Raw genomic sequence first — 24,242 nt, forward strand, 5'->3', positions numbered from 1 at the left:
TATATATATATATTAACGTATATATTAACGTATATATTAACGTATATATTAATTGAGATATTTCGTGATTATACACTCGTTTCAATATCCGCGCAAAGTAAGTACGTTTGGTTTAAAATAACACTGAGACCGTGATAATAATGTTCGGATAATTATTTCCGATAGAATAGAAATTGATTAATAAGTTAACGAGAAAAAATATATCCGAGCGCCGTTTGGAATATTAAATGTCTCTTACAGAATCAACATAATCTATCAAAAAAATGTACAAAAGTTTTTTTATAGTTTCGAATTAGCGGAGCTTCAATTTTATTTAAATGTGCTGCTCGAGCGCGCTACTTCGGTGTAATCGATTGTAGCGGCTTTAAACCGGTTGCAAATCGGCTCTCGATACTCTTGCAAGAGGATTACAGATAGAAAAACTTAAACTCCCTTCCTCGTTCTCTTCTTATCATGCCGTAAATAGATCGCCGAAAACGATTTTCAGTAATAGTCGTCCATTCTCTGTTGTGCTATCTGCGGATGCCCAAAGCTGCTGGCACTCACCTGGATCTGCGCCTGCAGGTGAGACGGTAACTCGTTCCATACAGATTGTGGCACGGTTTCTGAAAATTGTATAAAAACATGTGTCTATTTGGTATTTTCACAATAATTCATATTGTATTTCTGACAATAATCCCACTCGTACACCAAAAATAGAAAGGGAAATGTGGTTGAAGTTTGCAGCGATCTTCAAATAATAATTGAAAAAATATATATTTTTTCAATTTTTACCTCCTGAAGACGTCCAGAGAACGTGCTATACCCTAATGACGTTCGCATGGATGTCTCTCAGATAAAGTGTACTATACGAATTTCAATCATAATGAATGAACATTTTCAAGTCGCTCTCACATACTTAATCGTTTTGCAAAAGCAACTTAACGAGGTTGCTCGTTTCACTTGCCTGTGCATTTGTACAGCAAATCGGACCAGATGATCTTCTCCTGCGAGAAACAGTAGACACCCAGTCGGCCGCCCTTGTAGGTCGAATCGTAAATGTTTCCGGAGTCGGCTACCAGTCGCATGCCTTCGTGCAGCCAGAATCTGATCAGGCTGATCTGCGGTCTATAGAGCAGATGCCACCTGTACGAAGTCCTCTTTTGCCAGCCGTACTTCTTCGGGTCCCTCCATAAAATCTTCACTTGCTTAGGCGTGTCCTTGTTATGCCACAGGCTATTTCTAAGCATCTTGCCCGGCCCGGTCTCAGAATTGACAAGTCTCAGCGTAATCCCGGCATCGGCCATTGCGCGGAACGGAGTGCCCTGCCAGTAGACCTGGTCCTTTTGCTTCCAGGCGACGACGTAGAATCTGCGATTGTCCTGGTAGGAGAACACGAATCCCACGTAATCGTCGTCAGTGTCGTCGTCGACGTAAAAGGTGCCTTCGTAATCGACGCCACTGAATACGTCCGGTCCTTCATGGAGAATGAGATAGAATTCGAAACAGGGGGTTCTTTCTCTCTTTCTCATCATGTTCGTGATACGAGCTTACCTATGGCGATGCCAGGGTCGCTGTTAATGAGTTGTTGAATCTCCGCGCCGTAATGATTAATTCTCCATACTGGATCTTCCTGCGAAGTACCGATCGGGTCGAGAGCGATCGTCTTATATTTACGGAAGTCCGTCGACCATATCTGACTGTTGTTAGGACAGTTGTCGTAGATGTTGATTACCGTGTCGTTGTCGTTGTCGTTCCAACACGCGTCGCCGATACCGTCGTCTACGTGCGAAATGCAAAACGTAAGCGGTGCGCGTCACTTCTTGTCACCGAGACTTTTCGTTTTGGTCTCTATTCAGTTACAGGAATTAAGTTTCCTTCTTTGCAAAAAGGAGAAACCTACGATTACGACGCGACTTACGATTGATGTCGCGTTGATCAGGATTGTACACGTAGGGACAGTTGTCAATTACATTCGGCACACCGTCGTTGTCGATGTCGTCGTCGCACTCATCGCCGATACCATCGTGGTCAACGTCGTTCTGCTCGGGGTTCGGCAAGCTGGGACAGTTGTCAAAGTTGTCCTGGACACCGTCGTTATCCTTATCTATGTCGTTGTCGCAAACATCCCCGACACCGTCGCCGTCCTGATCCGCCTGGTCGAAATTCAGCACGAGTCGACAATTATCACAGGCATCGCCGATTTTGTCGCCGTCAGTGTCGACTTGATCCGCGTTCTTCACCTTCGGACAATTGTCCTGGTGATTCACGATACCTAAAGGACAATCTCCTCAGTCACTAGAATGTCGTTGACAGACGTCGACGAACTTTATCCAGGCAGAACAAATTTCTAAAAAATGTCTAAAAGTTGTCAAAAAGATAGGACATATTTTGGGCTCTTTTAAGACTTCTTTTAGAAATTTTCTTACTTAAGTACTTTCTATCAATAATCGTTTTCTGACTGCATTATAGATCTACAACTTAAACGCTATTAATTAAATTAATCAGCCGGATAAATTGATAATCGTAAAGTGATGAATCGAGAGATTCCTTTTTTCTTCTTAATATTATATATATATATATATATATATATATATTATTTAAGGTGGTGAAACAATTACGGTCGTCGTCCATGTCGTCGTCGCAGTCGTCGCCAATGCCGTCGCCATCGATATCCGACTGCTTCGGATTATTAACCACCGGACAATTGTCGCACATGTCGCCGATCTTGTCGCCATCGATGTCCCTCTGATCCGGATTATAAATGAACGGACAATTGTCGATCTCGCCCGGCACATCGTCGTTGTCGGAATCCTCATCGCAGGCATCGCCTATGCCGTCCTCGTCGGTGTCCTCTTGCCCGCTGTTGGGTGTCGTCGGACAGTTGTCGGCCCGACAGTGAGAATCGTGGCAGCTGAGGCTCCTGTCGGGAATACCGTCCATATCGGTGTCGGGGCCGCAAGCCTGGCTGTTTCCGGCCCAGCCGACATGACACTACGAAGGATACGGATCGAATCGGTACAAATAATAGATAGAAGTGAGATGAAGCGGCTGAAAGAGCGATTTCAAGAACTACTTTCAATCGAGCACTGATTATCACGCTGTTCTATTCGGGTCTGTTCGACCCGAAATCATCTTTATTTCCCTGTTACATTTCTATGTGGTGAGAATTTCTATCTGGCATTTTATAACTCTGTTTCATAGCTTACTTGCAAATTAATGTCCTTATGATATGAAACAAAGTCATGAAATGCCAAAACGCTCACTCAAATGATATAAAATCACATAAAAATGTAATAGGGAAATAAAAGTGATTTCGAGTCAAATAGACCTGAAAGAACAGCAAAGTTGAGAAAATAAAGTGGTATAATCGAAATTTTGTTCAATACAACAAAATTTTTTCAAGCACGTCATTTAGTCCTTTGAACAAATTATGCATTCACTATAATGGTTGATTCAACGATTGCAATTTGGTCAGCGACTATCAATATAACATATGCAGAGAGAAAAAATATTTGTAACTGTAATCATCATAATGAACAAATTACAGCCAGGAGAACCATTTTTCCAGTAAATGTTGCTATAATATAAGTGATAATAACCGTGCATGCATATTGTTACTATTATTTTGGTTAAAATCATAGGAAGGATACAGTTAAGGCAAGAAATAATTATATAATTTCTCTCGGTGTACCGTCACGCCAACGCACAATTGTTTGTTCAGAAGACACAATATTTTTCTGAATGACGGTGGCCGCCGAGATTCTGTCTCGATCCAACCGCTTCTTTTCCTCAGTATCACACGCGTCCGCGTGCGCATGCTCGTGCAGACACGTGGTACTTACTTTACAAGTATACTCTTGGGCGAACACTTGAATGCAATCGGAATTGACATCGCAGACCGTTATTAAGTCTGGGCAGACGTTGTTTCTGGTATGACAGCCGCTCGTTTGATTACCGATGTAGCCGCTTCTGCATGGACCGCATCTGTAGGATCCCTTCGAGAATCAAGAGTAATATTTAAAGCTCGCGCATCCGGGCACGCTCGGACGTATTTGAACTCGGAGTGGAAACTTTCTCGCGAACGTCTCACCTCAGTATTGATACACTCCGAGTAAGGATTGCATCCGCCATTGTTAGTTTCGCACTCATTTATGTCCCGGCAAACCTGTTTCTGCTTCCGAGCCATTTCGACGCCGATACCTTCTACGTACGACCCAAGGTAACCCCTTGGGCACGGGTCGCACCTATAGCCAGGGTGGAGATTGATGCAACGCACTCCGGGGTAGCACGGGTGAGCCATCTCGCACTCGTTCACGTCGAGACAGGTCGTGCCGTTACCCACGTATCCTCTCGGGCAAGGACCACATCTATCATATTAATATTTAACAGAAAAGCTTTATCACAGGATATTATTCTGTAAAGAGCGAGTCTTTAGCTTAATGAGATGCCACAGTTGAAAATTTTACCGGAAAAATACGGATTTCTCTCTGCAAAGTTATAAAGTAATACAACATTTGAAGGATCGTCTTTACGTTATCGGCGCTTATCAGGTTTGTCACTCAACCTTGACGTCCCCTTAACCCGTTTCGGCCCAAATGGCATAATTTTGACGTTCAAGTTTGAATCAATACCCAACAATGAAATCGAGCCAAAAATTTGTTTAAATCACTGTATCCTATGTTCTTGAGGGTGCTCTTTCGAATGGTGATAGTTAGAAATAAAAAAAAAACTTTTTTAAGCATGGAAAAATCGAAAATAAAAAAAAGAAACGTGTTTTTTCGATCCGATTTTTCTTGTTAAAAACGATTTTTCGACCTCTGTACATTTTTTTATACTTCTCAAACTGGCTTGGATGGTGGAATAATGGTCTAAAATTTGATTTGGTATGGTCAGATGTGCCTTGAAAATTTTTTGGTGAAGCAAAATGGCGGCCTAAATGAGAAATTGTGTTTTTCAATTTGACGAATTTTTTTCTAGGAAATTATAGACTTTGGCGAAAAATGCCTAAGAACAAAAATGTCTTGGAATGAGTCAAGGAACACTCTCAAATTTTTCCAAAATTTTCTATAACAATTTTTTGATTTTCTGAAAATCCGGAAAATCCAATTTTCCAAAACTGCCGCAAAAAATTCTGAAAAAATTTGAGAGGATTCCTTGACTAATTTTAAGACTTTTTTGTTCTGAGGAATTTTTTGCTAAAGTTCATACAATTCGAGAAAAAAAATCTAGTCTTAAAATCTAGCCAAAACAATAGTTTTTGCTTGATATACATACATAAATATTTATATATTTTTTGCAAATATTCAAGTATAGTCCTGTACACATATTAACTACTATTACTTGTATGGTTGTAAAGAACAAATTATAATTTATATAATTGAATACGTTCAAATATTTAATCTTATGTGATTATCAACTGACTTGTCTTATAATATATATATATATANGATGATGAGATGAATGTTCAATCTTCAAGCCCTAATTCTAATGATAAAAACAAAATGAACATAAGTTATAGAAAAGTTTTAAAAAATTACTCTCAAACGCAGAAATTACTAGAGCCTGATCACGTGTACGAGTGGAACGAAGGAGAAAAACTATGTATCGACGATATAAATGATGAACTTCTCTTGCCTAGTAGTGTAAAATTAAAAATTCAAAGTTCCACACTCATTGGAATATTTGAGTTATTCTTTTCTCAAGGTTTGAAGCAGTACATTTTTCGGATTTTCAAAAAATCAAAAAATTGTTATAGAAAATTTTGGAAAATTTTGAGAGAGTTCCTTGACTCATTCCAAGACATTTTTGTTCTTAGGAATTTTTCGCCAAAGCATATAGTTTTCTAGAAAAAAATTCGTCAAGTTGAAAAACACAATTTCTCACTTAGGTCGCCATTTTGCTTCACCAAAAAATTTTCAAGGCACATCTGACCATACCAAATCAAATTTTAGACCATTATTCCACCATCTAAACCAGTTTGAGAAGTATAAAAAATGTACAGAGGTCGAAAAATCGTTTTTAACAAAAAATCGGATCGAAAAAACACGTTTCTTTGTTTATTTTCGATTTTTCCATGCTTACAAATTTTTTTTAATTTCTAACTATCACCATTCGAAAGAGCACCCTCAAAAACATAGGGTACAGTGATTTTAAAAAATTTTTGGCTCGATTTCATTGTTGGGTATTGATTCAAACTTGAACGTCAAAATTATGCCATTTGGGCCGAAATGGGTTAAGGTGAAAGTATTCTAATTGAGAAACACCTTGCTTCAATCGCGGCTAAACGCAAAGAAAGCCCGGTAAATAAGTAGTTTCGCATTTACCTGTAATATGGTGGATGTTCTGTAGGGTAGCACTGAACCTCTGGGTGACAGGGCTGGGAGTGACACGCGTTTCTGCGTCTCTCGCACTTCTCGCCGTTGCCCGCGTACCCGCTCGGGCATACGCCGCATCTGGAAGCAGGATTTACACGTGAAATTTCATCGATCTCTGTTCCGATCTGTTGTCGATCTCGTAGAAATGCGACTTTACCTGTAACCGCTGGAGACATCATAACACTGCACCCCGGGGTAGCACGGCCGGTCGATACAGGTGATTATGTGGATCTTGGTGCAGACCCGTCCGTTTCCAGTGAAACCAGGTGGACACGGGCCGCATTGAGGTCCTCTAGACGTATCGCGGCAATCAACGCCGGGGAAGCACGGGGAGTTATGGTCGCACGTGGACGTCGGCGGCCGTGTCGGCGGTTGCACTGCGGAATTACCGGGCTCGTGACGAGTGAATTGCCTGAATGTTTTCAGGGCTTTTTCGGTCTCCCACGCGGGTTACCCACGCGCATCCTCGAGCGACCCAGCGTGTCATGTGTGCACGTACAAATGAGATACGCGTACGTATGTGTGTGTGTATATATGTGCACAAAAAAGAAAATAATCTTAAATCAAGGATAGATATTCTCATATATAAGTAAAAATATTATGAAATTCTTAGATTTTTGAATTGAATTCAAGTAATACTTGCATCAATATAAATTCAATTAAATCAAGATTAAAAATCTTCTAAGAAGATAATAATATTTTTGCTTATATATAAAAATGTATATTCTTGATTTAAGATTAATTGCTTTGTGTGTGTGTGTGTGTGTGTGTGTGTGTGTGTGTGTGTGTGTGTGTGTGTGTGTGTGTGTGTGTTTAAAAGAAAGAAATCTGCGTGTGCTAACTTGAAAATCGACGTTGTGAATTTTGCGGGCATTCTCGATATGTTACGATAGCAGATAGTAGAGATAGTAACGCGGCGAGAAATAAAACAACAAATATGATGCGCTCGTGCAAAGCAGCCTTCGTTCAGCCTAATCTTATTATCAGCCTCTGATTTTAATCCATGTCCCGCTCGTAATAATAATATAAAGATGCAAGCATCAGTTATGTTAAATAAGCATTTTCGCGAGAACGATCGAAGATTGCACACTTGCTGCTGCGGGGAAAGCTGCGCGATTAGCTCAAAGGAATTAATGACGTTAGCATCGAACGATGTTGCGGAAATATTGTTGCGGGAGACGAATCGCGCAGTAGCGCTCGGTAGTTCTCACATATTGAAAGTAATGTATATATTCATATGTATATATTCGAATGTGCAAAAAGTACAAGCTGTCGATTGCGCAACGCAAGAGAACAAGAACAGTCACAACAAAGTCGAATTTTTTTCGAACAACAGGCATTTATTACGTTGTAAGATTGTTTAATACAACTCGTATGCATATATAAATAGGTTTGTTTGTCCGCTGATAACTACCACGTACAGAATAGTACGGAGAGGTGGAGGATAACACGCGCGTGAGATAAAGTAAGTCGGTAGAGCAGGTGCGACAGACAGTCGTCGTTCGATCGACGTTAAATATGATGTGGCTTTGGCTAACTTCTATGTTAAGGAAAACTATTATTTTCGAGCACATGTCCTTTCAATACGTCACTCACCGAGGGGTGCACGACACGCCGCGCAGTTTTCGATCAAACGACGAAGTTGCTGGATTTCCAGTGTCTGTAAAAAATAACAGCCGATGAGCTGCGGATTTTTCGAGTCGCACGCGTGTCTCTCTCTCTCTCTCTCTCTCTCTCTCTCTCTTCGTGGAAACGTCTCGCGATACGCGAGTGTCACAAGTTCTCACATCTTCGATCTTACGCCCGAAAAAATGGAAAACTTTCTTTCTGCAATCAGGACAAACATGACGTACATCTGTCATATTTATCACATTCTACTCCCGAGGAAAATTTCCAAATCTGTTATCAGTTTATTATGCAGGACTTATCGTTTGATTAACTTTGTTCCGAACTGATACTTTTAACGCGCGAAATGATATAGATTCAGATTCTGAGAATTGCTCATTTGCACATGAATGCGATGATAAAAAGTCGCTTGGCGTATACTCACATTTTGCTCCTGTTCCCGCCACATCTTCTTGGTGGCGTTGATCAGCTCGTTCAAGGCTTTCACGATGTTGGTGTCGGTCAGGCAAACTGAAAAACGCCGGGCGTGAAAACATGTCTAAATGACGAAGTTTAATTAACTCAACGAATCGTCGCTTATCCCACTCACTTTTCTCGTCCAGACTTTGGATATCAATGTCGCCTCTTCTGGATACCCTCGGCTTGCGTCCAGGTCGGATGTCGTCGTCCTCGGGATCAGTCTGATCGTATGGCTCCAACGCCGTATCCTTGTCGTCGTCGAACGGATTCCATTTGCCGGGTCGTTTGTAGGGTCCTTGTTCGCCGGGTCGTTTGTAGGGTCCTTGTTCGCCGGGTCGTTTGTTGGGTCCTTGTTCGCCGGGTCGTTTGTTGGGTCCTTGTTCGCCGGGTCGTTTGTAGGGTCCTTGTTCGCCGGATTTGTCGGGCTGCAAACCCGGTTTCTCGTATGGTCGTTTGAACTCGGCGGATTCTCTCGGTTCAACTCGTTCGGGCTTGGCAAGATCGTAATATCCATCGTCCGCGTCCGGCTCTGTCTCGTCCAATTCGTCGGGCTTCAAATTGAAAACGTTATTGGGCGAGGTCTTGTCGGCACGCTTGTGGTCGCGATCAGGACGGTGCGAGTTGGGATAACCGTCATCGGGATCCCCGTGTCCTGGAGAACCGTGAGCCTTCTTCTTGTCGGAGGGCTCCCTGTGACCCGGTCGATGACGATTGGGCCGGTTATTGCTGACGAATGATTCCAGGTTACTGCGGTCTGGGTCCGACGTGTCAGGCTCTTCGATCGTCTCCTCCTCGTCGGAAGTGGAACCGAGAATTGGTCGAGACAGGGGTCGAATCTTCGTGTGGCCGGGAAATAAGTCGGTCTCGAGTATCGACGGGATGATCATGTCAACTAGTTTGTCGGGACATTCCTCCTTCCTCAACACCTCGGTGATGCTCGAGGTCCTGTACACTTTCGCCTGACTTTTTCGTTCTCGAAACTAAAAGAAGATTTCGAGGCGATTTTTTACCGAGTCGATATTTTTACTGCAAAGAGAAGACAAATTTTAATTTTCAATTAAAGAATTGTCCATTAAATCAACAAGATGAAACAGAAATGCGCGCGAATGTACATATAATTACAGCTTTAACCCTTTGCACTCCGAATTATATTTCAAAATCATATAAAACGAGTACTTACAGTATTTGTACTGAGAGGTCTTATGCTATATTGCTATAATATTGTACTAATAATATAATATAATATTGCACTAATTGAGTAAGTTCTCTCGAGTAAGACAAAGCGACCATTAAGTGAGTGAGACTCGACAAAGGAGCTCCTGGGATAAAAACTGATGTCGAGTCACACTCGACATGGAAGTGCAAAGGGTTAACATTATCAAGCTGTTTGTTTCTATCAGAATCACAATAACTGTTATCCTATAATAACTATTATACACACAGTAAAAAAACATTTTGCACTTGTGTTAAAAACACAATTGAAGAACAAGATTATAATCGGTTTTTGTTAAAATTTGTGTTAAATTTTTTAACATATCCGTGTGTTAATTTAACATATTGTTTATGTTATCTCAATATTTTGTGTTGAGTCGAGATTCAATATATGTAAGTATTAAAATAACACACTTTTACAATTCGTTTATGTGTCGATATTAACATATTATAGATATTAATTTTGCGTTAGATGTTAATTTTGTGTTCATTTTTTATATATTTGTTACTTTTCAACATATTCACTTTGTGTTAAATTAATACAAAATTTTTTGCTGTGTAGGTGTCTTGTTATTTCAGCAAAAGAATAAAGCGCTTCACATTGAAAAAAGAGTTTGGTTGGATCTACCTGGCAATGGACAAGCAAACGCGTTTTAATTGGAAAAAACGAAACGTTCGGCTGTCCATTATCGGCTAGATCGAACCAAATTCATATTTCAGAGCACGTAGTCGTTCGAGCCGGCAAAAATTGAGAATAATCGCGGAGCGACGTTGCACAAGGTCGGAATGCGCTCGTAATAGCTCCCGCAGGAGAAACAGGGCGGGAATAATTCATTGAAACGAATTCAATTCGTCGGAGCATTCATCAGGGATCGGTCGAGTTGGGCAAGTCAGCCAGGTGCACGCGATACAGAAGCAACTAGCTTAGGTCTCGTCAACCATATTTGGGAAGACGTCGTCCCACGTTCGCGGACGTCATGGACGGCACGTAAATAAGAAAGAAACCGCGGAGCGCGAGTCGTAGAAGACAGCGACGAGAGCGGAAAATCACGAGTCAAGTTAGAAGAGAATCGAGGGAGGAATTTTCAATATGTCGTGTTACGTATTCGTCAGGATCTCAACGAGGACTCACCACTTCCACGTACGGATTCTCCTCGTTCTCGACGATGTCACGGAAGGTCCTCTTGAGCGGTATAGAGCCCTGATAGATACAATCAACGTATACGTCTACGCGGGGATTCGGATGGCCTTGATGCAGTAGGATGATCAGACTCTTTAACGGCGCATTCACCGCGAGACTGTCCACCTTAAGGTGGCTAGCGCTACGTCGACCACTCTCGTCGAGGCTCTCGAGTATAACTGGAATGAGAAACGTTAACGCGTTGCTTCGAGAAAATTCTGGCTAATTCGCCCCAGTCGAGGAAGATCTTCCCGGAGGTGGCCCGGGGGAAAAAGATTCGTCGGCTCACCGCGTTTCGTTCGCCGATCGAGTATCAGCACCATCTTGCTCTTCGACTCTCCATACTTGACAGCTAGGAGGGTCTCGATCGCGCTGCCAGACTGCCTCTTCTTGATCTTGATGTGAGACAGCGCAATCACGAAGTCATCTTCCTGCCACACATCCTGCAGGTCCTTCTTAAGACCTGTCGGGAATCGACAGGTTGTAATGAGGAGAGAGGCGGCGGCGGGTTGGTGTGTAAACGTTGTAACACGGTGTAAATGGGAGTGACCGTGAGAACGAATCCTCGTTCGCCGATCTCACGTAACTACCGGCTTTCTTGTCGAGTCTTACACCAAGAACGGGACGCTTCCACACTGAGAAACCCATTTAATTAACTCAAACAAAATTCTTGGATATGGGCAAATTAATGTTTTGGTGGAGGTGAGGACCAAAGTTTGTTTCTCCGAAACGAAAATGGAAAAGGTTTGGTTCAGAGAGCAAAATCTTTGGTTCGGAGAACCAAATTTTGGTTTTCACAACCAAAACATTTGTTTGCCTATATCCAAATAAGAATTAAGACAAAAGAACAATTTTACAGGTTATTACCCCCGTAAAACAAAATTTGGTTTGAGTCTAAACAAAATGGGAGATTTTCAGTGTAGCGCGTATGTTAGCGCTTCAAGTTAAATTTAATTGAATTCACGAACAAAATTGTAATAAACTGTGCGCTAATTAAATTCGAGCCAAATCTCGTCGCGTGAAAATCAAATTGGATGCAAATTTTCCGTGAACCCCCCTATTTTCTCACAATCGACGTGAAATGCGAGCGAAGCATCGAGTTTTCACGGAAGACACAACCTAGACTTACCTTCGTCCGGTACAACGGCGCCGTCAACGGCGTAGACGACGAGCAATCCTAGGATCAGCACCGTCAGGACTCGCATCCTGACTCGCGTACCTGCGAACCTGTAGTCCGCCTGAATAATCGAACACTGTACAAAAAGAAGCGGATCCGAAGCGGAAGTGAAGAGCGTCCTCGAGTAGTCCGTTTCGAAGAACGCGCTCCCCTCGACGTTCCTCTCGCGGAGGATTCCGACGGATTACGATTTACGACGGACGCGCGCGCACGCGAGAATACACGCTTCGCCCTGCGTGCGTCGACTGAAGCGCGGACGCGAGTCGCCCGCGACTTTATACGTCGCCCACGACGGCTTTACGAGTGAGATTTCGTGCGTGACACTACCTGTCGATGTGCGAACGAGCGAGCGGAGAAAAATATCGGCGAATCAGAACCTTATCGCGGCGAATTGATCTGGTCGCGCGTTGCGCGTCGCATCCTTCAGAAATGTCAGAAGAGGGCGAAGAACGAAGCAGAACTTGCGAGCAGGACACTTATCTGAAGGAAAACCAGCGGCAATTCGATTCGAGATGAGGAGTCGATGGTAAACAAACGGAAATGGACGGCGAGATGAGCTGTTTTACTGTCGTTTTGTCCGGTTGGAATGTAAAATCACACCGAAAAAGAAATAAGCTCCCACAGCTAAAAATCAGTTGAAATAATAATAATAATATAACTTAAATTTAGTTAATTTCATTTAATTATTTTTTTTTGTCGCTGTACCCAATTTTTAGCCCCCACAATTAAAAACTAGGTTTGGTAACTAAATTTCAGTTGTAACTGAAATCCTGAAATCCTCGCGTGCGCGCGCGTTATTTTTTTTTGTCGCTGTACCCAATTTTTAGCCCCCACAATTAAAAACTAGGTTTGGTAACTAAATTTCAGTTGTAACTGAAATCCTGATAACTAAAATTTAGTTGTATTATATGGACAGCGAATTCCTTTTTCCAATGCATTGATTACGTTTACCGATTTAGTGACTTCCACATGTGTAATCCACATAAAACAGCATAGAACCGGTTTAAGTTTCCGCTGGTGCCATCAATGTTACATGTCATATAAATGTCGTACTTATATATATATATATAAGTAAACGAGAAATAGGCAAAAATACAAAAAATATATAATTAAATGCACTTGCTACACCACATACAAAGAAAAAAAATGAAAATACAATACAATAATAATTGAATAAAGAGTATTCAAAATAAAAATTAGAAGTATATATCTAAAAAAGAATCTAATAAGTCCAGTTCTTGAGAGCATTGTGAGATATGTTAATGAAATCAATATTAATGGACATCTCAGTAATGCTACAACTATATAGTACGACATGTAACATTAGTAGCTGCAGACTATCGAGACGTCATCACGTCAGTTTTATGCCGGTCACGCAAACGTAAATTACGAGTGCTGCCAATCAGATTTTAGGCTGCCGTATAAACGTAAAGTTGCACGTCGAGCTTTACACATTACTACTCGGCGTTCTGTAATGGCGTCGCCCACGCGATACGGAATAATCATAGCCGGGAAGGCGCGTCGCAAGTGCGGCACCAATATAAATTAATCGCTTCCTTCTACGGTGACACAAGAAATATCTCAGAGAAGAATCGATTAGCGCGAAGTACACTCATCCGCGCATCGGCGCTCTGCGTTATCTCGGTGCGTAAAACTGTCGTCAGGACGCGGGCGAGGAATAAACGAGGAAGCTCTATAAATAGCGGCTTTCCTGTTCGCCCAACTCCGTTCCACGTCCACCCATTTATTTGACAATCCTTCGTCGAGAGGCTCGCCGATTGAGTCGGCGGCTCATCAGAGTCTCGCGGATAACGGCGATGCGATATGCCTTGCAACAAGTATGTAACAATGTCGCCGGTGTGCCGGTTACGCATGTGTGGGAAGTGGTCCACCTACACATCCACACCAGTTTCGAAGTCGTACGAGGCCTAGTTTCCTTTATGATAATGTACGACGTGTCTTGAGGAATGAAGAAGGAAATATGGAAGAAGTCAGAGACGATGGGGGCCTCCGCCATCGCCGATAGCGTTCGTTATTTTCATTAATCGCCGGCGATGCGAAGAAATGGATTTCGCGTGGTGGATACCGCGTAACGTTCGTAAGTCGACCTGTCACGCTGAGACGACGAGTCAACGCGTGTTCCCTCGGCCACGATTACATCAAGTGCCCGCATTTCTCGTGCACGTTGCTGTACCACGTTGCCGTACGCGTTGCGAACGCGCGTAACGAAAGGCTCCATTTCGTCTCCCGCCAACATCTCGACCTCGTCGTTAACTACGTTCCAGCTATGTCAGGGTGCTAGGGCCGTAGCCGGGTCTTATATTCAAGACCGTCTTGAATTCCATCCTCAGATGCTGTACGGCTCATCTCTCTACGAAAGGTCTGAAGATGAAAAGACAGTTTTTAATATAAGACTATAAATAGCGAACCAGGTCTCTGGATCGTACGATCCATTTTCCATCTTAAGCGACATTACGAAGACACCGTATGCCGAGTTTAACTCATGTGTATAACAAGTTCGTTGTACGTGTGTAACAGATTCGGTACACCCGGCGTCACGCAGATTTCGCTCAATTGAAGATGAATTAAGTCTGAGTTGGCACACCACACAAACGTTGCTAATTCTGGAAAGAACGCTCGCGATGACGACGATTTTCCTCCTTCGTACCAAAATGCGTTATTACGTTATTCGTTCGCTGCTCGATCGCACCGGTAATAATAGCGATGGTTGTCACACACAGTTGTGAACCGATACGTATCGTTTTATTATTTATGTACAGAAAATATATAGTTATAGAAACATGAAGATCGGTCCTGCGAACGTCGATTACGTATACGAAATTGATCAACGATAAGAATTCTACGTAATACAGGCGAGACGGGAGAACGCGAGGGTCTTTTTTCCCCAGTATCTTGGTCTTTTCGAGAGATACGACTATAAAATATAAGCGGTGTATACATAGTATATAAATAGCTTATGTAACTTATTTGTACAATCATGTCGCAGAGTTGCACGAAGTTATGGCAAAGAGAACGCGCGACGGAACTGCACATTTGTCTTTGGACTTGCATTAGCATGACAGACGCGATTTCGATTTTGGTCCGGAAACATCTCCGCCCTCGAATGAGCCTCGATCGCCCCGATCGCTTAACGCTAATTGTCCGTATATATATACCTTTCGACTGCTTTATTTACATTTATCACAATAAATAATTTTCATCTTAAAAATTGGCGTCACTTTCAGATAAAAAATCGACTTAGGAGGGTTAATCGAAGAAAATGCACATGTCGCGCCGCGCGTCTCTCCAGCCGAACTTCGCGAATTTCCGGGAGAATCGTCTTCTTCTTTCCGCCGTCAGCCGACGTGGCTCGCGACCATGATCATAGCCACTTTATCAGCACTACAATCACTCGTAACATTATCGTCTGACGTCTTATGTCAGAATAAAGCAAGGAACTTTTCAATTGACCTTGTGCGCCGCACAGAATTGCATTTGAACGGTGGAACCTCGTATCTGCAAGGGCACGGTTGTTGTGTAATGTAACTTAATGCATACGAATCGATCACGCAATTATCATATGAGGAGGAAAGGGCGCGAGAAAAATACGGATACGAGGTGTCGCGTCTGCATCTCGGCACGGTTGGCTCGCTCGTCTAAATGCATCCGTTCGACCTGGCGAACGTCGTGTTCATCGTCAATCGAGAAGTCTGATCGACAAGGACAGCGGCGTGATTCGGGTCTCGATGGTGGCTGCTCGCTCCGGCGCCTGAAACGGAGAAATATGCGTGAGAGGAGGAGGAGGAGGGAGCTCGCACACGGAGGAATTCGGTGATTTCGCAGCAGGGGAGGCAGAAGATATGCGATACCGGAGACCCAATCGACCCAAGCGTGACAACTCGTGCGGTTGACAATGTGCGTCGAGTTATTAATTGACGTGAAGAGCCCATAGTTACCGTGATCATGCGACGAGCGTCTGTTAAGCGAAGTCGGGGAGTTAAAGAGAATCGGCAAAACTATTAAGAAAACGGTGAAGATGGAATCTCTGGCGTACGCGACTATCGGAAGTTCTACGGTGGCATTGATGGGCATCAAGGGAGGATAGGATTGAAGATTTGTCTGCAAATATAAGGCGACATCAAGTGTTAGTTAGCTCCAACTCTCTTGTCGGTAGAAAAGAGAAACGATCGTGCGCCGAGTGAAAATATGTCGAGACTTTTGATGGCATTGCTTAAGGTAGCTGGCCCGTCAAACCATTTTTTGTGAAATCCTTTGAAATCTTAGCTGCATATTGATGTAAATACCATCTGTAAAGTTAAAAAAAACATTGGCCATTTGGAAGTTGAGATTAGCCACTAAAAATAGCACTTTTTATACGTATTCCTTGAGGTTAATATCGTATTTTCAGCTTCTATTTTTAATTTCTTCTAAACTACATTTAGAATTTTTACGAAAAACTACTATAATATTAAGAACTAATATAGAGACATTGTACAAAAATTTCAGAATTATTGACCATTTTATTTCGAAAATACAGTCATAGGAGATTTATTATTATTTATTGCAATATATGTACATATAAACACATCTTTGAATATTTATATACCACTTTCTATTATGTGTTTATCTAGTGGTTCAGCTGATATATAGATAAAGCATCGATAAAAAAATAAAAAGTAAATAATATATCTTCGTGTTTGTGATATTTATATGTATAAATATATTTTATATTATTCTTAATTCCGCTCACACACACACACACACACACACACACACACACACAAAATTAACATTTATTATTTAAATAGTTAATGTAAGTTATAGGAAAATATTTTTTCAGTAAATAATAAATTTATGTAGGGACTCCTTAATATCGCCACTGAAAATCCGGCCTCTCTGCGGGCCAACTACCTTAAAACAAAGCGCAACAAACAAAATGTAAAGGTTCCTGCTTCTTTCTTTCTTCACGTAAATGACTCGTTTTCACTCTTGTTCCTCGTAGCGAGGCGAAAATATCTATTGCAATTATCACGCGGATCAAGTAGGGGGACGCGCGTGAACGATAGATCGAGCGCGAATAATCGAATTAACACGACAATTACACGAGTTTGCCTCGGCCCGAGTTCTATTTCACGCTCAGGCCAGTCCTTTATTTTATCGATATTAACGTTTGCCGCGAGATCGACACGCGGCATTATCTATAATGATGTCCGTTGTAATGGTGCCGCTTGAAAAAAATTGAGCAACTTTTATTGGCTGGTGAAACAAAGCATAAAATTGACGGTGCGCTTTCGGCGAGCAGCTTCGTTAAGGATTCACGAATCGACAAGCAATGCGCGAGGCTGTCCATCTGTCCAGCGAAAAGAATTTTTTATTTTTTTACTCACCTGGCTCCTCTGGCGTATATTGAAGATGCCGTAGATGATCGGGTTCATGCAGGAGTTCGTGCACGCGAATAAAAAGAGCGCTTTCTGAAGGCGCAAGTCAACTTGCCGAGCTGACGACCGATCGATCCAGTACCTGTTTGCACGCGTTCGACGATTATGCTCATATAGTTCGAAGTTCAATTCGATCCGGCATATTATTGTTATTCGGTTTTATCATTCCTTTCTTTCCTAACAAGACGTGATTCACACACGAGACCCGTGTCGACCGCGTGTATCGGAGATATTTGTTTCGTCGTGCGCATTATTAGCCCATATTCAACGATCACCGCGCGTTGTTTCGCAACGCGTGCGTTAAGACATCGTCGTACTTGCCCGACTCTCGTAGTATCGCGTAGTGAGTAATTAGTGATTCTTAATTAAAAGAGCCTGGTGGAATTAACAGTACTCACCAGACGCTTATTACGTAGTAAGGACTCCAGCAGATAATGAAAACGGCGATAATGGTTATCGTCATTTTTAAAGTGCGCACCCGCGCTCGACTGAGGAAGCCGATCGATGAGCGACGTATTCTGTCTGTAAGAAATGCTCATTTAATGTATCGGCCGTTTCACCCCTGATTTGCAGACGAGCGTTTAAGAGCATAATGATAAATGTGTCTTCATCTCAATATAATGAAGGATAACAAAAGTTTGCAATAAATTTTCAAATAATCCTGAGCGTTCTTATACACTAAGAGATAAAATGTCTAAAAATATTTATTCGGCGGATACTATACAACATATTTACTTAAATCTCAAAATTCCTTTATTTTTAAATAGAATAAATAGTTGCTTTCACACAAAGATACTGATTTAAGAAAATGTATATATTTTCTCATTTTAAAAAATTTATTCTCTGCGTTGAAATATATATATTGGTTATAGTTGTCAAGACTCGAAAAAACAGGGGTTTTTCCATTTTTCTGCTGATTTTTTCGGTTTTTTTCCAAGGGTAGAAAAATTCGTTCAGAAAAATTCACGTGTGTTCGGTTGAAACTTGCCACATTTACTTCTTACCGTAAAGAAGATAATTGCGTGCATTCAATTGAAGTTAAGCGAAGTTAAATTTTCCATGAATTTTTCAGAACGAATTTTCCTATTCTTGAGAAAAAACCGAAAAAATCAGCGGAAGAATGAAAAAACTCAATTTTTTAAACTACATTATTAGTATAAGTAAATTATAGTATCATCGAATAGACACTTTTTTTTAAGATACTTTCTCTCTCAATGTGTAGTTTTTACAGCATCGCATTGACCGCACCTTCTTTGGACCTACGACAGATCTCCACGAATATGCTGGTGTAGGTGTAGAATATCACGATCAGAGGGAACCAGAACATTGCCGTCATCACGAACAAAGAGTACGAGAGCTCGTGCATGTGCGACGGGAAGGTATTGAATGTTATACATTGTATGAAACAAGTGTGTTTCGGATGCGCCTCGACATGGAACACCAGCATCTGCATTGGAAATTAAGCGCGAAATAAACATTAGTACGACGTAGTTGCAGAACCGTGAATGCGGGAAATTACGAACGAGTTAACGAGCTAACCTGCGGCAAGGAACACAATACGGAGCCCACCCACGCGAAAATCAGAGTTATCTTCCCTCTTCTGTGAACGTCCAATATCTGCAGCGGTCGCATTACCGCATAATATCTAAAATACAATCGCGGGCTTCAGTGCCGACAAATTCCAAAAGACTTCTCAAATAGATCGAAAGAAAAGCCTCGCACAATAGCAAACTATACTGAGCAGTGCTTCATTTCTGTCCGATATTGGGTCACTAATCAATGTATAGCGGCGTATGCACGTGGGAAGGTTCTAGGAACTGCCCATCGTTCATTAAAGTACCATTACACTGACCTGTCTATACTTATGCAGACAATTACGAAAGATGATAGATATAGGCCGAATACCCTAAAAAAAGACATTATACGGCACATCGCATCCCCCGCCTCCCACGACACTGTTATCGACCATCCAATTTCGAAGGGCATCATCAAAAACGTCACCTGAAAAAAAAAGATCAGGTCCGTTTGTACATTTTACTTAACTTATTAGTTTGAACAAATGACTGTGAACTTGTATCGTCCACCTTCAACCATCCGTTAGCAATATCTTTCATTCATGAATGGTTGCAATGTAGAGACTTGAATTTTTGATTTCCTTTACAGTAAATATTATGAAAACTACTGTCTTCATCAAGAATCAAACACGGATCTCTCTAGCTGCCGGGCGGACTAAACAAGTATCGTCCCACAAATAATATCAATATTAACTATTTTAATGTTAAAATCGCACCAGGACATCCATGCTTAGTACTCTTATAAGCCCAATTAAAAGATATTCTTTTTTGGATAAATCCAAACAGTGCCATTATTTTTTAATCATTTAGCTTATTTATTATTATTTATTTTAATTATTATCGTTATGTACTTTCTGTTGATAATGTCGGATGGTCAGCACTTACGAAGAGGTCAGCCATCGCCAAATGCATCACCAAGGTGTTTATCCGGGACTTGGACTTCCGTTTTCGTATTATAGTCATTATTAGCACGGCAATATTTCCAATCGCCGATATCACCATTAAGACGCTATAAGTGATTATTTTTATCAAGTGGCCGTCGTTGAAGCGCATGTCGATCGGCATCTCGGTGTCGTTGCACCTGGTTTCGTTTAATCGCAATGTTTCCTCCATGTCGTCAATGGTCGGATTATTACTTCATCTGAAACTGTCGTGTTCGTTCTTGCGAAAGGATGTTCTTTTTGTTTTCGAGCAAGGTCTATATTTACAGCTTGAGATTTTCAGGTTGCTTAAACATTCTTTTTGCTCGCTCAAGTTTGAAGGATGACCCGAGCGAGAGGAAATTACGATCGAGGATTTACATATCCGGGAGCATAGTGCGAATTCACTCAGGACACCTCGCAATTGCTCACTTTTAGCTCAGCGAGTTTGGGAAACAATAAACTGGGAGACAGTGCATCTGCTCTGTTCGCAAGGCGTTCCAGCGATAGACGCAACAATTCTCAGGAAGAGAGAAAGAGAGAGACAGAGAGATACGTCATCACTACGACAAGCGTTTATCAGATCATGGCGCTTTGGATTTCGCCTTTATTTCGGTATTCTAAATCATGTCGCATTCTCAAAAGATTGCCGCATTCCGTCGAAATACCGCTGCTATTTGAGACTCAGCCTCACGTAAATAAAAGCATATGAATTAATTTAGAATTAAATTAAAAAATCATTTTAAGAATTCCCCAGACTACTAAGAGCCCAAATATATTATCTCAGAGAAGAAAATCTTCGCAGTTTTTTTCCGTAACGCTTCATCTTACGTATTATGTTAAAGTAGTTGATCCGTTAAACCATTTTTTTAGGAATTCTTTTAATTTTAATTTTATAATGTGAATTTTTTTTCAATTTTATCTGCGTCCTGGTGGAAATACTATATGCACGTCTATGTAAAGTTAGAAAACGATTGACCAGAAACTTAGATATTCGCAAGAGAAGGTGGACACTTTTTATACGTGTTTCTTGAGATTAATGTCCTATTTTTAATTTCTATTTTTAATCCCTTCTAAACCACATTTAGAACTTTAATAAAAAATACTCTGATATTAAGAGCTAATATAGAAATATTATACAAAAATTTCAGATTTATTGACCATTTTATTTTGAAAATATAGCCATATGAAATTTATAATTTACAGTAACACCTGTGATATATGTACATATATACACATATTTAAATATTCATATACCATATTCCTATTATGTGTGCACTTTTATAAGCTCAACTGACCTATAAATAAAGCATCAATAAGAAGAAAGCAAATAATATTTCCGTGTTTATAGTATTGTGCATATATTTGTTTTAATTTCGCTGCAAAATAATATTCATTACTCAGTCACTTAAATCAAATTCATAGGAATGTTTTTCTTTCAGTAAATAATAAATTTATGAAGGGGCTCCTTGATACATTGAAAACCCGGCACTCTACGGATCAACTACCTTAAAAATCGAGCTGAGGGGTCAAGTTGCGATTTTCAAATTGAGGATGGCCGCGAGTGCACCGTACATTGGCCGCACGAGGTACCCGAGTACGAAGTGTATTTCAAAGCGACATCATCCCCGTCGATCGCGATCTCTCCGCAGTTGTCCCGTCCGTATGCGCACCGTCGACGCGACGAGCCACCCTCGTCGCGCAGGATGTATCACAATACTGATTCGGTTTACTTCACTTCCTGCCGACGACCTGCCGACGAAGCCCGTTCATTCAGCGCAGGTCCGAGAAGCGGAGCCGTAGGTGTGCTGAGGCTCGAATTAGCCGGTGGTCTTTTGGTATTTTCGCGCGACGGATCGACCCAAGTTCGACCCAAGTCCACTCGCTGTTTTCGTCGGTGCTGAAACGAAGACGAAGAAGCGAAGGAAAAAACGAGCGAGATTAGTGAGCCTCCTATCTCTCTCTCTCTCTCTTTCTCTCTCTCTCTCTCTCTCTCTCTCTCTCTCGCTGTCACGCGCGAATCTTAACGTTAAAATATATATCAGCGAGGATCGCGTTCAAAGTACCAAATCCGTCTGACATCATGTGTCAGACATGCGCTACACAGAAGCACGGAACTAAACTTCGGCCCCGAAGCGCAAAGTGCATCGGGGGAACACGTAAAGATATCGTATTAATGAGACTGCTTTTAATTATCGGCTTCTTCTAATTATCTGTCTCGGCGAAGTCATGTTCGTTTCGTCGTAGCTCAATTTTTTGGGATCGAGCGATATGAAAAAATCCCTCTCCTCCCAACCCCCTTCTCATCCGAGAAGTTTCTACGTTGCAGACAAGCGTATAAAGAATCCTTCAAAAATAATGAGCTATCTTTCACGTTATTTTAACTATTATTCGAAACATCGGCCAATCTCATTGAAATAATAATAACGGTAAACAGTTTTCCTCAAAGGCGACGAGAGTGCGTCTAATGCAACGGGTAATCCCAGAAACCGAGCATACGACGCAGAAAGTATTTCATCCCGATGAGGAGTAGAGATTTCTGTGTGTATGTCAAAAGAAAATGATTCCCTTCGACGGACGCCGACGATTGTATCCCTTATCTGGATTCTCATTATTTTCGCGTGATATCGCGCGCGGACGAGCGCACGAATCGGCGCTGCGACGCTAAACCGTCTCGAATTCGGTCAAACGGACGTTTGCGCAATTATTTCGCGGCAAGAAAAAAAAAGAAAGAAAGAAAGGAAAGGCGAACGTCTGTCAGACGTTTCTGCAACCTTGACGCTTAGATTAGATTAGAATTGTTAGCTTCGTTTATACGTTGGATCGGTTAATCGGAATCGGGCGTCTCTTGTGAAAATAAGTCGGAGCTGTAAACAGAGCTGTTTGTTGCTCCGTACAACAACATGACGCATGATGTAACATCATGTGGTGCTACCGAAGGGGTTGTCTCGATATACGATTCAATTAAAAGAATTATCTCTCCCTTGCACGCGCGCACGTATCGACGTATCGATAGACCGCAATTTGTCGAGCAATGAAACCTGATTAATGTTCTGCGTGCTTAGAAAAATTGTCAGGTCTATCCGTCGTCGCGTGCGGATAAGTCGTTCGGAGTCGAAACGGCGAGGAATCCTCGTCTTCAAATCTATACGTGGAAAAAAAGTAGCTCCCACAAGTAAAAATTAGCCGTTCGTATGATAAGAAACTGAAATTTAGTTAATTCAGTTAGTTAATTCTTCTTGTCCCTGTACCTGATTTTTAGCTCTCACAGCTAAAAATTCGTTCCCATAAGTAAAGATCAGCTGTCCATATAGCATAATTGAAATTTAGTTAATTTAGCTTGTTCTTTTTGGTCCTGTACTTAATTTTTAGTTCCCACAGGTAAAAATTAGGTCTAGTAACTGAATTTCAGTTGTATTATTTGGACAGCTAATTCATTTTTTCAATGTGGAACCAGGATCTTTTAAATGCGCGTTCGCGTGTGATAATTCCCGCCGTGGTTTACTGGCTTAGACAACGTCAATATGACAAAACGTCGATGTGCCAACGATGTCTTCGACGGTTCACTCCTAACAAGGACGATGTTAGATAAGTGTCCTTACAACGTAAGAGTCGTATAATTTATGCTAGACTTTTCTTTCTCTCTTTTTTCTCTCTCTATCTTACTGTAATTGTGTTTCCTCATAGATTAGCATTAATCTCGGCTAAACGCAAAAGTCTAACACGCTCACTCTTTTCATTTCTCTTATATTTAGTTACTGTTTTCGCTTCTCAAGTGCAGGCACATTAAAGCACAAACACTATTATCTATCTCTTTCGGCTTCCTTGTGTTTCAGATAAGCAGAAAAGAAGCAACGCATCGTAGTTTTTATTTCTAATAGAAAAATGAAGTGGAAAAATTTAGATTCCACTCTCTATTCTATATAAAACTCCTACCCGGCGTAATCTCGTGCTCCAATATTCAAGATATATTGAGTTTGAACACCTCCACCTTCGAATTCTCATTTTCTGGTTAACTTGTGCTTTAAGCTTAACCCGATAATAACGTAGAAATCATGTTTTCCTATTCACAGTTAATTTATTAAACTTTAAAAGTTACCACTCTACATCGGTTTAACAACTGACCGTGAATAGAAGAACACGATTGTTTGCATTATCACCAGACTGAAGCCTGCTGCACAAATTAACCAGGAAATGAAAAACAGGGGCTTCGATATCTCCGAAATTCTGAAGTTCGATAATCGCGAGAAGTAAATGGATATCGCGATATCGGTGAGCGGAATGCCGGGGGAGTATTTCA

At 41.4% G+C, this 24,242-nt stretch overlaps 2 protein-coding genes across 5 annotated transcripts; both read right to left on the reverse strand.

Annotated features, from left to right (window-relative positions):
* Positions 1-20: 20 nt before the first annotated feature.
* Positions 21-12,274, reverse strand: LOC106741866 (cartilage oligomeric matrix protein). Its single transcript, XM_014614270.1, has 15 exons — positions 11,963-12,274; positions 11,123-11,296; positions 10,786-11,012; positions 8,572-9,421; positions 8,407-8,492; positions 7,953-8,016; positions 6,514-6,733; positions 6,306-6,434; positions 4,073-4,349; positions 3,825-3,977; positions 2,601-2,973; positions 1,901-2,254; positions 1,534-1,761; positions 947-1,456; positions 21-605 (listed from the first exon to the last, which is right to left on the reverse strand). Exons 1-15 carry the CDS (start codon positions 12,036-12,038, stop codon positions 484-486), a joined length of 3,843 nt encoding a protein of 1,280 aa, XP_014469756.1. The 5' UTR covers positions 12,039-12,274; the 3' UTR covers positions 21-483.
* A 2,477-nt stretch (positions 12,275-14,751) lies between these two features.
* LOC106741631 (gonadotropin-releasing hormone II receptor) lies at positions 14,752-21,013 on the reverse strand. 4 transcript variants are annotated; one of them, XM_014613834.1, is made up of 8 exons: positions 19,908-21,013; positions 19,301-19,449; positions 18,988-19,093; positions 18,697-18,895; positions 17,847-17,970; positions 17,398-17,530; positions 15,967-16,129; positions 14,752-15,779 (listed from the first exon to the last, which is right to left on the reverse strand). In XM_014613834.1, exons 1-8 carry the CDS (start codon positions 20,133-20,135, stop codon positions 15,667-15,669), a joined length of 1,215 nt encoding a protein of 404 aa, XP_014469320.1. In that variant the 5' UTR covers positions 20,136-21,013; the 3' UTR covers positions 14,752-15,666. The 4 variants fall into 4 exon arrangements, with proteins under 4 accessions (XP_014469320.1, XP_014469337.1, XP_014469346.1 ...); XM_014613851.1 differs by lacking the exon at positions 15,967-16,129 and having other exon boundaries at positions 19,908-21,010; XM_014613860.1 differs by lacking the exon at positions 14,752-15,779 and having other exon boundaries at positions 16,037-16,317; positions 19,908-21,010.
* Positions 21,014-24,242: the final 3,229 nt, after the last annotated feature.

The sequence above is a fragment of the Dinoponera quadriceps genome, unplaced genomic scaffold (assembly GCF_001313825.1).
Source record: "Dinoponera quadriceps isolate SergipeBrazil2010 unplaced genomic scaffold, ASM131382v1 scaffold153, whole genome shotgun sequence".
Taxonomy (NCBI): domain Eukaryota; kingdom Metazoa; phylum Arthropoda; class Insecta; order Hymenoptera; family Formicidae; genus Dinoponera; species Dinoponera quadriceps.

Bases quoted from the DNA above. Each gene is read 5' to 3' on its own strand.
- LOC106741631 (XM_014613834.1), bottom strand. From the start codon at position 20,135: ATGGAGGAAACATTGCGATTAAACGAAACCAGGTGCAACGACACCGAG. The intron at 18,896-18,987 runs GTTAGCTCGTTA...TTTCCAATGCAG, and splicing joins TATTGTGTTCCTTGCCGCAG to ATGCTGGTGTTCCATGTCGA. The intron at 17,971-18,696 runs GTGCGGTCAATG...CATTTCTTACAG, and splicing joins CTGTCGTAGGTCCAAAGAAG to ACAGAATACGTCGCTCATCG.
- LOC106741866 (XM_014614270.1), bottom strand. From the start codon at position 12,038: ATGCGAGTCCTGACGGTGCTGATCCTAGGATTGCTCGTCGTCTACGCC. The intron at 9,422-10,785 runs GTGAGTCCTCGT...ATCTTCTTTTAG, and splicing joins AGAATCCGTACGTGGAAGTG to TTTCGAGAACGAAAAAGTCA. The intron at 2,255-2,600 runs GTAATTGTTTCA...ATTGTCCTTTAG, and splicing joins CGACGACATGGACGACGACC to GTATCGTGAATCACCAGGAC.